Below are 16,673 nucleotides of genomic sequence, written 5' to 3'. Positions count from 1 at the left end.
ACAGGCCTGAGACAAGTTTGAAAGGCTACTTAGGTGGGTGGCACAATCAGTGCTGCAGGTCGCATTTTAAGTACAGGCCCTGGGTATATGATATACCACTTTACAAGGAACTTACAAGTAAATCAAATATGCAAAACAGGAGTAAACCAACTATACCATGCTTAGAGGAGAGAGCACATGCACTTAAGCACTGGTAAAATACCAACCAGCCAGAACCCTTCGCTCCACCAGTAAACAATTCCTAACAGTACCAAAAGTACGTACAGTAAGAAATGGGGGCAGGTCCTTCTCCAAAATTGCCCCTGAAATATGGAATACCTTGCCTTTATATCTCCGATTGGAACCTGATCATGAGAGGTTCCGCAAAACCCTTAATACATGGCTTTTCGAGCTCTGCCGAGACACCTCTCCTGTTTTCTCTGAGTATCTGTTGGCGCTGTGAGATCTACGGGTGATATACGCGCCTAACAAATACCAAATACATACATACATACATACTGGTCACAGGGGTAAAATGCCCAGAGCCCTAGAGCAACTAAAAGAAGGTCAGAAAAAGAGGAAGAGGAAGGCAAAAAGTTTGTGGTGACCCTTCAGAGAGGACCATTTTCCAACAATGAGTCGAAAGTAGTTCAAAGTAAACATAGATGCATCAGTACAGTATCAGAATGCTTTCTCCTTGGGGGGCTCCTTTGACTCCTTGTCCCATTCTGAATGGCCTGATGCCAGCTTCTTATATAGCACATCATGTTCAAAGTTCTCTCCTTCAGGTGATGCACCGTCTACAGTTTTTGCTGAAATAATTGATCATTTACACTTCTGTTCGATTCCCTTGTCCTCCTGCCATCATCAATTACAGGGAACCAACTGGAAGCAACAGAAGCTGTGAATGAGCTTCGTTTTGTGCTGGTCGCAAAGGCTTAGCATGACCTCTTTTCTGACCTACATGTGAAGACTCCTCTATTAGCATTTATGAAGAAACTAACCATCCGTGCATTTGCAGCAATGCTTCTCCAGCATCAATATTGTGAGTCAACAGCACAGAGAATTTTTAACAAATGTTGAGAACGTTGCTAAAAATACAAACCAATTTGGAAAACCAGGAGATTTTGTGACCCTCAGATTAAGAGGCAGAATACATTTGGACATTTTTGATTTGAATGTTTCAGTTAGGATCTTATTTTTTCTTTCATATTAATTAAGCAGAAATCAGTTGCAGAAGTATTATATTTGTTTAAAACTTTTACATAAGTAATGTTCTAGATATTAATACTATTGAAAATAGTGGGTTGCTCCACACAACCTTTTATTTAGTTTGCGGAGAAAATTAATTTACTCATCTGTAATTTTGATAAGTCATTGAACAATGACCTGAATCAATGGAAAATGTGCTATTAAATATTATACCCCATCCAAAGGCAAAACATTTAGAAGAAATGCTCAAGCTCATCTTTGAAAATTTTGAACATATCCCAAATTTACAGCAAGATCTTTATTTTCCATACCATTATCTAAAGCAGGGACTAAAGAGAATATATTGTGTTTTCTTTACATATGTGTTTAACTTTGATTAGTGAAATTTTATTTTGATTTGATTTGAAGCATAAGTGATGTCAGAGTTGTATAAGGTGTAGTGTCTTGGGATATTTTATGAGAGAACCCTTTTGTCTCCTAACGCACTCTGCAGAGTTCTGACGTATGTGTCAGAGCACAATGGCATGAATACTTGCTTTAGAATGCTGAGTTTGCAGTTACACACATCAGAATAAAGACGTTTAATACTAAGCTCTGTATGTGGTTTAGCCCAGGCTGGAGAAGGAAGACGCTACAAATGGCGACGGGATGGAGAATCAGTAAGCCAAAGAAAGACCTTTCACTCCCAGAGAGTTTGCTGTGGTCCAAGCAAACTGCTAGTGCGTGCCAAGTGTGTCACTGTTGAAGAACTGAATCGACTCTTCAGGCAAGTTGAGTGAAAATGCAACTACAGCCACTGCAAAGCATGTGAAGACAATGGAATCTACAGGTTGATGGTCAAGAACCTGCTGGGCAAGGCACATTTAAAGCTACCACACTGCCATGCAAGATAAAGTTGTAGATTATACAGTGTGTTAAAGCTAAAAGTGGATTCAACCTGTTTTACGAAGCACTTCCGCTGAGAATCTGAACTTGCATAATATCGCTGTGAGCAGAAGCGCTGCAAGGCGGAGATCAACCAGGTGTTAGAAACTGCAAATTAACATTTAGAGGAAAATAAATAAATGACTTAGTGAATACACTAAAGAGAGTGATGATACTATAGCATGCGGTAATGTTGGCTCAAGGAGAAATGTTTGGGGTTGTGCTTATGGAGCCATCCATTCCCAAAGCAGTTCACTCACAAAGATGCGGAGTGGAGCTCAGAACAACTTCACGAGTCTTCAGAAAATAAGGAGCCAAGAGTGACACTCAGAATAGCGACATTGTTTAGATGACTACATAGAAAGTCACGTTTCTAGCTATCATTAAAGACAGTCAGAGGACAGCAGGTTGCAAGTTCTCACAGATGAGTTGTCTAAACTAAGTCACAGGAATCCATCTGTGATGTCATAAATTCCGCACTGGCCTACAACGCTGATGCGTTCCTGAAACCACCAACAACTTTTGATACCGCCAAAAAGCAAAATATTGGCGATAGATGGACTACTTGGCAAGAGACATTTGATGATTTTATTGATGCACTCAAAAAGGTTGATAACAAAATATTATCAAGTATCTCAAAACGCAAGTTTTCTAAAATCAGCACAAAAAAACTAATATCACATAACCACGATGGGATGTTAAAATGTATTAAAACAATGCAATCTGGGTGTTCGTAAGCTGTTGAGTTGGGTGTCAGTCTGCTACTGCAGTATTTAACAGGTGGAGAGGAGATGCTTGTGACATTGTATTGTCACTACTTCCCAGCCTGTGGATAACATCTCGATGGCACTGCATCATTGCCTAGCATCAGATAGTCTCTTTGAAAGCAGGCACATAATTGCAGGAGCCTAGGAGTATGCAACACCTTGGAAGTGCAGTTGCTCTTCAGATGGAGCAAAGAAACTTCTTAAATGTACCAACAAACAATTGCCAGTGTTCGGTACATTTAAACACTTCGCTAATCGACTCACTTTGCTGCTGCTGCTGTTGCTGGTAGAACTTCAGAAGGTTAAATTGTAGAGGACGTGGGATGAAGTGCGGTTTTGCAGGTGTTTTACTTTACCATCCTTAGGGCCATATGTAGGTAAATTACATTTACCGATTCTTAAATACCGAATTTTACCGATTTGTATTTATGAATCGGTAAATGTAATGTAGGTAAATTATTACCGATTCGGTAAATATCGGTATTTAAGAAGCGGTATTTACCGAATCGGTAATGGCAACTGGCTTCCCATTCATTCCTATGGGCCTGGAGGCCTATAGGAATGAATGGGAAGCCAGTTGCCATTACCGATTCGGTAAATACCGAATCGGTAATAGGGGAGGCATTATCATGGGTGGCAGGGTGTCACATTGACACCCTGTTGCACCCCTGATTCGTGCATGTGTGCACATGTGGCGCACGTATGTCTGCCAGATTGCACATTTCAAATAGCACAATAATGCTTTTTTACAGGTATTCGTCATTTACCATCAACTTTTAGTTGGTGGTAAATAACGAATCCACACACCCACGAGACACTCCCCCTACATATCATTTCAGGATTCGGTAATTTTACCGAATCGGTAATTTTACCGATTTGGTAAATTACCGAATCCTGAAATATGCCCCCTACATAGCAAAAGCCTAAATACCGGTCGGTAACGGGATATTTACCGAAAATCGGCCGTTACTGACCGGTATTTGGCGTCCTACATATGGCCCTTAGTCTTTTTCTACTTCCTATCTCTATGTCAGGACACCAGATGGCACAATGTAGCTTAGTATAAACGTGATTGTTGGAGCTAAGAGTTGGCCAGACATAAAGTTGCCGGATCACTTTGTCCCTGGTAAGCTTGCCCACTCTTTCTTTTCCTTCTGGTGCAACCTCTTCAGTGTTTATGAGCATTCCTTGTACCAGAAAAAGGTCTCAAGACGGCTCTCACCTACTTAGACAGGATGTAGTGTATACTGCCATCTGGTATCTTTTTGATGATCTCCTCTCTGTCCTGGTCATCAAACTCTTGCTCACATTGTACAGTTCCAAAAGAGTGGAAGCAGGAAACCAGTGGTCAAATGACACCCTGATTCTACTTTGTTGAATGCTTCAGTGCTGGGATCAGGTCCCAAATGATTCAACAAGATGAAGTAACATACTGATAAAGGGGAAAATTGAACATGCTTAAAAAGGGACTGGAAAATGAAGTAGCCATTGTTGTTCTACCATTGGCCAAGTCCCGAAATGTAAAGTCACATCTATCAGGTTTGCAATTCTGCTGCTGAGCTCAGCAGTTATGGTAATCAAAATGAATGCCTGGTGGAGGCTTCTGGGATGGATAAGCATCACCTGCACTTACTTAAAAAAGTAATTTATTTGTAGTGCATGTGAGGGGCAAGCTGAATCAAATGTACCTGTTGATTTATTACATTTGACTGGGCATGCAGTGGTTGACAATCTAAGATGTGCCCTCTCACAAGGATCTGATTCACTGAGGTTCAAGTTGTCTTGGTACACCACGGGGCTCCAAAGCAGACAGGAATTATAGGGGGTACCACATGTTCCTGCAGCATAGAAAGATAAAGGAACAATGCATTCCATTAATTAAGCTGTTAAGTTGCCAAGCCATTATTTGGGATAGAGAGAAAGAAAACAGTTTCACTAGTGTCAAAAGGTGGTTTATTTCATGCACACTGACATACGCCAGACAGCAGCTAGGGAGATTAGTTGATGAATGCACCATCTTGTTAGAACAGGCAACATGCCTGCTGCTAGAGCATGTCACTTACAAGCTCAATATTTAAAATGGCTGCGCTTGATTCAGGACGTCCTTTTTGAATGTTATTCAATTGAGGGCTTAGAAGCACTCTTGGCCAGGAGCCATGATGGGATCAGGATTCAGTGCAAGCTGCTCTATGGTTCGGTGTAGGACTACTTTTCAATGACCGGTTTTGTCACAGATGGTTGCAGCCACACATGCCTAAGCAATTGCAATTGACAATTATATATAGAAGAAGGGAACTTGTAAAACAAGGGCTGCTAAATGTGGGGCATTGACCTGTCTTTAGGTTAACTCCTGTGTTGCAGTTCACATGTGCCATAAATGGGGTTTATCAGATGCCAGTAGCAATATGACTTAGAAGCAAAAAATAATTTGGGGTATAGGGAGAAGTCAAGAAGGAAAGACTGTCTGCGTGGCCTTTTATCCTGAGAAATGTAATGCAGAAAGCAATGGAATATGACTACATCACCAGTTTTCGTTTCTAACTATGCTCCGGTGCCAATAGAATTAGCAGTGATATGAGCTACCCTAGTAAGTTACATTTTCTTACCTACCCATGAAGTTACATTTTCTGTTGTAGATTGTATCAATTTAAGACAAGACGATGGATAAAGAGAGTCACCTGAGAAAGGTAGCTCACTTATTTCCTACTGCATTTTTGGCAGAACATGGTCCGGCATCTCACTACTGTTTCAAGAGACATCTATTATGGCAACTCTTCCTGCAAAGTATTTCTGTGGTCAATGATTGAGCATAGAATCAACAAAATGCAGCCTGAATAAGCTGCAGACCCATTCGTACTGCTTCAGAAAGAATATGTTGCAAACCTTTCAGATTTTTGTTCTTTTATTTTGAATATTCATTTGTTTTCCAACTTGACTTGATTAATAACGATAAAGTTGTCCAAATAGCCATAAGCTTCACACAAAATAGTTGTGCCCATCCAGGCCTCTTGCTACATTGCATCAGGACATTGAATTCATGAATTACAGCAAAAATCGTATTCCCAATGCATTTCGGGCATCTTTAATTGCCCTTCGTCAGGTGCAGCTGTTACAATAGAATAAAACCCATGTTAACTATCCATATTATCACTCGTAGAAGTATTCACAACATTGCATGCTGTAACCTACACAGTCAATCCTTTTAGCTAAGTGATCAACAAAATAAAAGGATTGACTGTGTAGGTTACAGCATGCAATGTTGTAAATACTTCTACGAGTGATAATATGGATAATTAACATGGGTTTTATTCTATGGTAACAGCTTCCCCTGACGAAGGCAATTAAAGATGCCCGAAATGCATTGGGAATAAGATTTTTGCTGTAATTCATGAATTCAATGTCCTGACGCAATGTAGCAAGAGGCCTGGATGGGCACAACTATTTTGTGTGAAGCTTATGGATATTTGGACAACTTTATCGTTATTAATCAAGTCAAGTTGGAAAACAAATGAATATTTAAAATAAACAAACAAAAATCTGAAAAGTTTGCAACATATTCTTTCTGAAGCAGTGCGAATGGGTCTGCAGCTTATTCAGGCTGCATTTTGTTGATTCTAATACATAATCCGCGCACTGAGGTGAGGCGCGGCCCCAGACTGCACGCATAAAATGAAAAAAAGGATTATATCGACAACTAAGATGAAATGGATAAAAAGGTGTGCAACGGCTTCTTTTCATATGCATTTACAATGATTGAGCATATCCACAAGAATCAGAATATTACTGGTGGGGGCTAAATAATGGTCTTCAGATCACAAAATAACATGCATTTTTGGTCTGTATAAATGGGCTATGTAGTACGACGGGAAAACAAGGAGTATATGGGATTTGATTTCTTCAATGATACAGCAACTAAATCTAGTTTTAGGATTGTGTTAGATGACAAGCTTTGGGCTCATGTATGGCAGCAGAAATAGGTTGTCACAGGTTTAGGCAGGAACGTAATTTTCCTAGAGTTGTTCTAGAACATGGAGGCATTGAATTTTGTGTGACGATTTCTTTAAGGACAAACAAATTTAGTCGCCCCAATGTCAATAGGCCATACACACTCTTATGATGTTGCACAAATTGTCCAGCTAACACAAACAAAATGGGCTATTATGTTAACCAATTTAAATTTTTCTTTAGTGAGCATCTAGCGTGTGAATATTTCTTCTAATTAATTCTTTCTTTACAGGAGCACTGTTAAAATCATCAGGCATAAAATTGTGCCAAGTCTTAAACACACATTTTGGTATTCGTTATTGTAAGTAAATACATGAATTAGTAGCTGTGAGGTACTGTTATAGACACCAACTTTCAACTATAGTTAACATGTTAAGCTGCAAGTGAAGACTGGCTTGTATAACTTGGAATTCTCACAGTCCCTTGTGACTAGCATGTATGTGAAATCAACCTATTAATCTGTGAAATACAATGTATATAATTGAAGGTGTCCCTCTTCTAATCTCAATATCCAAGCATAATTCAGTACCTCAATATGTACACAGACATTGTTACATGGAGGGAATATCACATTGCATCATCATTTCCATTACCCTCCCTTCTGTTCTTACAGTTCAGTGTCAGAGTCCACAGAGAGGAGTATGGAGAGGCAGACAGCAAAAAGCAGACCAATCGTGAAGGTAGTCGAAGAGGTGAAGAATTGAGGTAAAAAGTTACTGCTTTGTAGCTCCCTTGCCAAATAAATATAAAAGATTTGGGGAGAAGGTGGGGCATGGTCAATGCAGCACAAGAAAGTGGCAGAATGTGGCAATCCACAGGAGGAAGACAAATTACAGAGATATTTTACAGGAAAAGAAAATATTAAAATACTGCAAGTGGAAAAGTAATGGGGGACTGACACAGCAGGAGCAAAGAAATAGTGATGTTTCTTAGATAAGATCCGCAAAGAACAATTATTAGAAGTGCAGTTTCAACAGATTTTAACGAAGCAACTATTGCATGCCATTGTTTCTTTTCCATATCTAAACAATTTGCTGTCTGGCTCTACATTACCATTTCAATGACAAGATCCTTGATTTCGGACTGCTAAGTGTAAGACACAATTTGGCAAATTATATATGTATAGGCTTGATATATTAATAGAACAAATATTTTGGCAACTTTAGAGTATTGCTAGCATTGATGATTTTGTGATATTTTGGTGCATTCAAAACAGAGGCAGTATACTGTACTGTAGACCTCCTTCAGCAAATGTCCAGATTCACAGTGACAGAGCAAAGTGAACTTACATTCTTCTAATACAGTTGATCATTTCTCATCAATGCAGTGCACTTTTTCCAAAAATAACAATTGATTAAAGTCCCGTACTTACTCTTGCCAGACTGGTCCCCGTAGGAACTTTGTAAGGAACATACTTCCTGTAGATATGCCCAACTCTTGAACAGGGTACATCAAACATGGCACCACCACACATCCACACCTGAGGGACAGAAACCACACATTAAAAAAGAGATATTGATTGACATATAAGTTATTGGAAAATGTATTAATATGGTGCATGCATATTTATCTAATTTTTCAATTTAAAGTGCTACACCATATTATTTGTGGAACAGCACACATACGTTCTTAAGTTATATCAATAATAGAGGCAAGAATTATGACACATGACACAAAAAAGTCAAAGTCCCAAGACCATTAGTTAAGGTTGCTGTGTAAGCTTTTCTCCACTCCTACCAAATGTGCTGCTCAGGATCTACTTTATTAAGTCCACAATCAAAATGTTAAAGACTTTCTTTACTCAAAATTGATAGTGAAATCATATACCACCTGACCCACTAGATTTTGTAAAAGAAACACAAAGGAAAAGTCTGTCTGTAATTATCTCCCCCCTCCAAAAAGAAATATGAATGTGCTTATGTTGTAATGCAAATGTATATTTCATTTAACAGATTGAATTACATTTATCATCATTGATGATGCTATTGATTTAATAACATTTTCCTGCGTAATTCTGAGTTTTGAATAGTTTGTAACGTCTCACTACCAGATTTTCTTGCTGTAGCTCTAGTTACCCAGAAATGTGAAGATGTAAAGAAATTAGAAGAGTAATATCTGAGAGACAATCATGAAAATGGAAGGGTATTAAAGCATGATAAGCTTAACAGGTTCGCCTTATTGCTGCCAGAAATGTATATATGTTTTACTGATGCTTTCAAAGCACCTAGATATAGTTATTCATTATTCACTGGCAGAAGCAAACCATAAACTGTGAAAGCTATCCTTGACCCAATGGTGGGAAGTTTTATTGCTTTTATTTATAGTGTAGCATGATCAATAGGTTATAATCAATAGGTTAGATTAGCACATCACTATAGATATATCTGTTGCTGAACATTAGGAAGAGTTCATGGGCCCGATTCACAGAATTAACTTAAGACAAAATCCTAAACTTACTACCATTTTGGTATTCACAGAAGGCACTTACTCATTTTGGTATTCACAGAAGTTACTTACTCATTGATGAGTAAGTGCCTTCTGGGAATACCAAAATGAGTAAGTACATTCTGTGAATACCAAAATGAGTAAGTGCCTTCTGTGAATACCCAAATGGTAGTAAGTTTAGGATTTTGTCTTAAGTTAGTTCTGTGAATCGGGCCCTATCTATTTAATCAGAAATCAGTATGAATTCAGGAGCGATATTTTGGGCCTTGAAACCAATTGAAGGAGAGGTACAAATAAAGATTTGGAGAAGGGGAACCTTGCTCAAAATGAGGGATATAAATGGAAAGGAGGTAGCGAAGACACATTGGAGTGAAGGAGTAGCTATAAGATGGAGTATCCAAGGACTGAAAGAGTGTGTTAACCCTTTAGTGAATTAAGGAACACAGTTGAGGAGCCAGAAGTACTAAACAGATGGCAGCAGGGTGATACTCTGACCATACAAATAAGATAAACAGTTTATGCAGGACACAAGTGAAGGATGGGTGAGTCTGGAAGACAGTTGAGAAGGTAAATGAAAGATCATTTGATACACAAGTCAAAATTTGGTGGAAACAACAAGGCAGCAAGGGTTTGAGTGGCTAGAAGAGAGAGAAACAAATGGGAAATTACCACAGAAGTGTAAATCTTACAGATGGGAGTAGAATAAATGGGAGAACATTGTGAGAAGACAGATGAATTTTTTACAACTTGGTGTTAAAATAAATGTGTGTTTAGCTTTTTTCCCAAATGTAGGCAAGTCCTTGCATTTGTAGCACCTTCTGGTAGAACATTCCAAATGGCTAGTAGTTCCAGAAAAAGACTGGCTTGCAGCCCAATTATATAACAAATTGTTGACTTTAACAGGAAAAATGACTTTGCTCCTTAGTTGTTTCAGACCACTAGATAATTTTTAGTAAGCTATAGAGGTAGTCTGGCTGATTTTTATGAAGTGCTTTAAAATAATGCATGTGCTTTTAGACTGGAACTTGGCTTCCAAAGGGTGCTAATGCAGGTCTCCGAGGACAGGAGTAAAGTGGTTGAATTTTTATGTACCAGAATCCAGCCTGGCCACCAAGAGACAAACCACTTTTCTGGTCCTAAAGTGTGTTTTAGGCATTCCGATCGCTGTGGAATTCCCGTAATCAATGCAAGAAATAAGACCTTGAAAAACTAGTCTGAAATTCAGAGAGGGCAACATTTTTTAAACTGTTTTAAAAGAAACCAGCATTGAACTGGCTGCATACACTTTGCGCGCACTATTTGAGGAGAGATTAATGTAGTATCCAACCAGAATTGCAAAAATGTAATCTCGTGTACAGGTGATGATAAGAACCCAATTGACTGTAGGTTTCAAAGCCTCAATAAATGGGTGTCATTAGATCTGTCTATGTAATTGTATTCAGGGTTATCAGGTTTGAGAGTCAGTAAACTACTGCACGTCCATTGTTTAGGATTTCAAACGAAAGTTTTTCAGATGTGGATGTCTCTGAATGATGAGATTCAGAGATACAGCTGGGTATCATCCACATATTGATACATTGAAATTTCACCCAAGAGGTTCATACAGGTGTTTAGAAAGGCTGGAGCCAAAATGGAACCTTGAGGAACACCACAGGGTATGGATGTGGGCTCAGATGTTGAGTTGCCTAAACTTGCTAAGTGGTTTTTGTCTGAGAGGAATTTTTGAAAAATATAAAAAAAACATCCTTTGTTGTATATTCACTGATCTAGAATATCAGAAACGAAACTGGTTAATGATAACTATCTCTCCTCTCACTCATCCATCACCCATTTGGTGGTTCAGACTCAAATGTACCCTAAAATACAGGGAACACTATCCAATGATACCATACCTATCTTCCACATTGCACCAAGTACACACTTCCAGAATTAAAGCAAAGCTCCTTCTCTCTGTTTAATGCGTCAGACTCTCCACATATATCTCGCTGATATGACAATATCTGGTTTTCCATTCCATTCCATTCGATAACTTTATTTCGGTCTCAAGGACCATAAAAGTACAAAACATAAAAACACGAGAAGAAGTATATACAATTAGGTCATGAATAATACGCAAACATACAATTACTTCATGTACCAATAGAAAGAACTATACATTTTAAAGCCTGTTAACCATGATAAAGTATGATTTAAATTCTTCAAGCACCTAGTCCTGGTCCAGTATTAAAGTGCAGTGCAGATATCTATTAAAAAGGCAGGTTCTAAAATCCATTACCAATAAAAACATTTAAAATTGAGACAAAAAAACCAGAATAAAATGAATGGAAATAAATATGAGATGATAAAACCGTGGTTACTAATTTACAAAGGTCCCCCTACCGTACGTGCCACATAGAGTTTAAAAAGCAAGCTACAGCGAGAACAATGGGGGCATGAGTGTCATACTTTAGGGCTCTGTATGCTACAGCACAATGTACAAAGCCTAGATTCCTGCATAGTTGGGTAAGCCAGTGCTGCCGAAGTAGTGTATGAGTGGGGCAAAAGAAGAGAACATGTAACTCCGTCTCTTCATTGTAGTTACAAGCAGGGCATCCACCAGCGTGGGTATTGGACCACTTATTTGTAAAAGGATGGAGCGGTAGAATCCCTCATCTGAACTGAGCATACAGTTTCCTAGCCAAAATTGGTTAGATGTCATCCAGGAAAGGTTCCATACTGTACTCGTCTTTGATCTGTATAAACTCGGCTGTCAATCGGCCGCAAGACGAGCTTACCTCGATGACTAACAATTTATATCTTCTATAGGATCTTATCAGTTCCACCCGTGAAATGAAGGGGCATGATTCCTTGGGTGATCTCCATAGATCTACTTTACCCAGTTTGTTGCATAGGTCCCTTATATGTTTAAGCCAGGGAATTGTTATGATGCCCTGAATACTCAGGAGCTCTTTGAGCTCAGATCGGTAGGTAACAAATTCCAGTGTAACCCATAGCCATCGCCAGAAAGTTACAGGTCTAAGGGCGACCTCTTTGCTAATGGCCCTAATACCGAAATCCAAGCATAGAGGGGTGAGGGGGGTGCTGGGGGTAGACCTAGCAACTGCTTCATAAAGTTGTTCTCTACCTTATTCAAGCCAGTGGTAGAGCAGTGCCCCCGCAATTCTGCCCCATACAATGTAGCACCCCTCTCTTGAGTTTTGTAGATTTCAACTATTGGCCCTGCTGGTTTAAATGTGGAAGTTCTACATAGTTTCATGAGCCCTCCCAATGTCTGAGCGAGCTTAAGGCTTGCTTTGGCCATCTGCGGGCCGTATTCCAGGTGCTCTGTCAAAGTGGCACCCAGGTAGTCAAAAACCGTCACTCTTTCAAGCAAGGTACCATTCAAAGATGGGTTAGGGCAAGAATTATTGGCAGGGTTAAAAACCATAGGCATCAAAGCTGTCAAGTATAGGCTGGATTCCCATGGGTGTCCTTGAAAGTAAAAGGGTATCATCAGCGAGCATCATCACCAGGACCTTACCAGAGGCTAACCTTGGGGGCATCATTATACTTGGCCATTCTAAGCTGGTCAATAAGTCTGTTAATTAATAGACAGAATAAAGTGGGTACGAGGACGGAACCCTGTCATACCCATTTTTTTACAGGAAAACAGGGGGTGAGTTCACCGTATTTCCCGTACCTCACTTGGGCAAAAGATTCTGTATTGAGCCTCACTAGAATGCTATGGAGATAAGATGGAATCCCCATATCTCTGAGCACATCCCAGAGTTTGTCTCTGGGTACTAAATCATAAGCCGATTTCAGATCTACAAATATTAAATAGAGAAAGCCACCCTCTATTGTCACCGTTTTCCAGAAAATAAGTTGTAGTCTAAATATCTGGTCGATGGTTGAGGTGTTTTTTCTGAAGCCGCCTTGGTAAGGACTCAGGATCTCTTCCTCTTCCATCCATGCCTGGAGGCGGTCTAAAAGTACACGTGCAAAGAGTTTCTGGGTAACATCAATTAAGCTAATTGGCCTATAGTTGGTAGGTAAAAGGGGACAACCTTTTGTAAAGACTGGGACTATTTCTGCCCCACACCAAGTATCAGGGGATCCATGCGCACAGATATGGTCCCCAAATTTAGGTTCCCAGATAATTTATCTAGGCCCAATGCTTTGTTACTAGGAAGCTTATTGATGGCATTTAACACTTTAGACATGGTGATCCCTATATCCACATCCTGGGAAGACTCAGTAGGTATTATTAGGGGTTCAACATTTGCAGTCTCAACTTCCTTGGTAGTGTAAAGGGACTGGAAGTGATTCTCCCAAGCTTCAGATGCTATATTTGGCTCAATGGCTTGTTTCCCTTGAGATCACTATTGCCCAGAAGGTCTTCAGATCTTTATTAGTTAGTGCGGTTTTGAGGGTTTCCCATCTACCCAAATCCCAGTTTTTTTTCCTGTTGAATGGTCTCTTTATACAGTACCCAATTTAGTTTGGTTTCGATGCTTGTCCTTTGCCTTGACAGCATACAGTAAGGCCTGTTTAGCTTTACGACATTTTGTGTTAAACCAGGTACATTTAAACTGGATTTTTTCCCTACGAAGTGCCACTGGGTAAAATATATCTGCCAATTTTGATGTTAACTCTGAGTGTCGTTTTGCAGCCATCACAGAGGCTTATGGAAAACCTGCCACAAGTGCAACCTCCCACATTTTTATAAGTATTGGAATTACTGACTGGTAAACTGTAGCCAGCTTGTGTGGTGACTGTAGAATTTGGTCGCACCTTACTTTCCTTCTATTATTTGTGAGTGTTAATCCACGATTCGGAGATGTAGGAGCAGGTTTGGAATTAGTGTGGCCCAAATTCAACCGCTTCAAATCCAGGATCAAGGCATTGTGATCACTGTCTTGCCTCGTTATGACAGAAAAATCATGACCTTTCTGCCATAATCTGGTTTCCACTAAAATGTAATCCAGCAGGGACGCTTGGCCTGCTCTATTAAATGTTAGCTGCCCCAGAGTATCTGATTTTGTTCGACCATTGCACGCTCTTAGTGAATGTGCTAAAGTGATTGAATTAATCTCTAGTGCCAGAGGGGACCAGACTTTGATAGGTTGAATTTGCAGGTCTGGAATTAGCCATTGTGAATCTTCTTCACTGGGGGTGGTATTACTTAGATCGACGAGAGGCTCAAATTGGCAATTAAAATCATCCTCAATAATCAACCATATGGTGGGTCAATGGTGGGAATAAAAAAAGAAGCACAATTGGTCTATGGTGGCAGATTCTTGGCTAATGGCAACAGGTCGGGAGTAAATGTTATTAAAAGCAATTTTTATCTTTGTAGGAAATGTGAGTAGAACACACTGGATGGCACTCATAGGGGTGGACAACTGCTCGGCTCTACAGCCCAAGTGTGAGCCTACCCAAATGAATAAGCCCCCTGATGGTCTACCCCTTACCCCTGAGGTGGCTGGGATATTGAATGAAACAAAGTCCACTCTTTGGTGATCTTTCCTCGCACAGGTTTCCTGAAACATACATATATCCTGTTTATCCACAAAAAGCCCCCAATCTGGGCAAGAGAGTTTACTTTTAAGCCCATCAAAATTCCAGGATAGGACCCTCAGTATGTTACCTTGCACTCTTTTCCCATCAAGGGCCTCAAGTGTACTGGTGCTAGGAATTTGGGTATCCCTCATTTGAGTCACGTGGTTGCTATCAGGTAACCTCGTACACACACCTACTCTGGAAATTTTGTCTCAGGGGGCAGAAAATGGGACATCAGGTGGCCCTCTCATTTGTGACCCAACACCTTGTAGTCCGGTGGTCTGCGATATATCTAATTTGTGAACCTTACTTGATGCCACAGCCTACTACACTCATCCAGTTCAGTATCTAACCACTGCCTTCTAGGATTCCCCTCAGGAGTCGGGCTCACCTCTTGTCAAACTACCTTCTCCAGAATTCCATACCTATTGTTTACTGGTATATTAAATAATAAGGGTCTGGTGGGAGCATCCCATCTACCCTCAATTAGAGGTCTTGGTTGCCATCTTGGAATAGTGGAGGAGGTGTGGCCCCTATGTGACGCTTGGTGTTGGATATATAAATAAGTCCAATGGGTAGAGCCTAATTCCTGTTGATGGGTCCTGGTGGCATGCAGTCTGATTGAGCAAGTTGCGCACTGTTTTGTGATTCTTAAAGTTTATAATTACACAATCCCCTGGGTCTGATTTTTGTCGATTTCCCACCCAGCCAACTCTACGGACCATTAAAATTTCCCCTGCAGTGCCATAATCAAACTGCCTGTGCCTTGCTAGTCAGAACAGGCATTTGTTCCTGAGGTCAAGTTTTGTTTCCCTCTGGTTGGTTGTGATTTCTGGAGTTTCTGCCAGTATAATTACATACGGGGAACAAGCAGGGGGTACATTTATGGTTGGCAGGTTTGCTGATTCAGGCCTAACAAGAGTGTGTTTTACCTTCGCCCTCCCACTCGTATTCCCACTAGGCCCATGTAGAGGGGTACTGTTTTTATCCATGTCCCTTATAGAGGGAGCTGCATTTTTGCCACCAATATCATGATTAGTACTCGTGTGTGCCTGGTGATTATTGACACTCCGATGCCCTATCTCTTGAGTTTTGGTGGGACCAGCATTGGTCTGCACACCCAACCCGTCCGGAGATATTAGGTTAAGAGTGTCCAGCTGAAAGCCATGGTCAATTCCTCTTACTATAGTGTCGGTAGAGTTTGTATCAGCGTTTGTTTGACTACTTTCCTCCGCTGTTAATAATTTATCTAGGCGTTTAAGTAGGGGGCCAGTTCTTCTCTTACAATAGCTCTTAATTGATTCTTGAGATCAGTCAAGAGAGTCAGTGCCCAAGTAGGATGATTCATATCTACTCTAGTGGGCAGTGGACTACTTGGAGTTTGATCCTGCTCCTCACTCTCCTCTGTACTGGATGTAGGATCCTCACACAGCTTCTTTTTTTTGGGTCCCACCTCAGTCGTTTGGTTGGGCTTTTGGTTTTGGCAGGCATGTGCGCTTCCCCATTTTGCGACCTGATTTAGCCAAATCCCCGACTGTCCCACTAGTAACACCCCCACATAAGACTGGTTTTGGAGTTAACAAATACAATCAACTATGCAAATAGTTAGAGCTAATTAGAGCTGGTAAAAAAAATAGTGCCACAACAGAATCCAACAGGGAGGGGGGCAACCTAATGTTTGGCAACCATCAAGCATATAACTATACAATTCTCTGGGTCTCCGTAGGGCTTATGCAGTGGTTCAATTATAGGCAACCCAATCTGTGATGATATTGCAGGGATTTTAATGTCACGGTCAAA

General features: G+C 40.3%; 1 protein-coding gene across 1 annotated transcript in view; it reads right to left on the bottom strand.

Annotated features, from left to right (window-relative positions):
- GALNTL6 (polypeptide N-acetylgalactosaminyltransferase like 6) overlaps positions 1 to 16,673 on the bottom strand; it is a 2,683,170-nt gene that overhangs the window by 145,660 nt on the left and 2,520,837 nt on the right. The window contains exon 10 of the mRNA XM_085641833.1: positions 8,260 to 8,367. Within this exon, the coding sequence (XP_085497959.1) occupies positions 8,260 to 8,367 (108 nt within the window). The remainder of the gene's footprint in view (positions 1 to 8,259; positions 8,368 to 16,673) is intronic.

Source organism: Triturus cristatus, chromosome 2_2, assembly GCF_964204655.1.
Source record: "Triturus cristatus chromosome 2_2, aTriCri1.1, whole genome shotgun sequence".
In the NCBI taxonomy this organism is placed as follows: Eukaryota; Metazoa; Chordata; class Amphibia; order Caudata; family Salamandridae; genus Triturus; species Triturus cristatus.
This window is presented reverse-complemented; position numbering and strand designations above follow the sequence as displayed.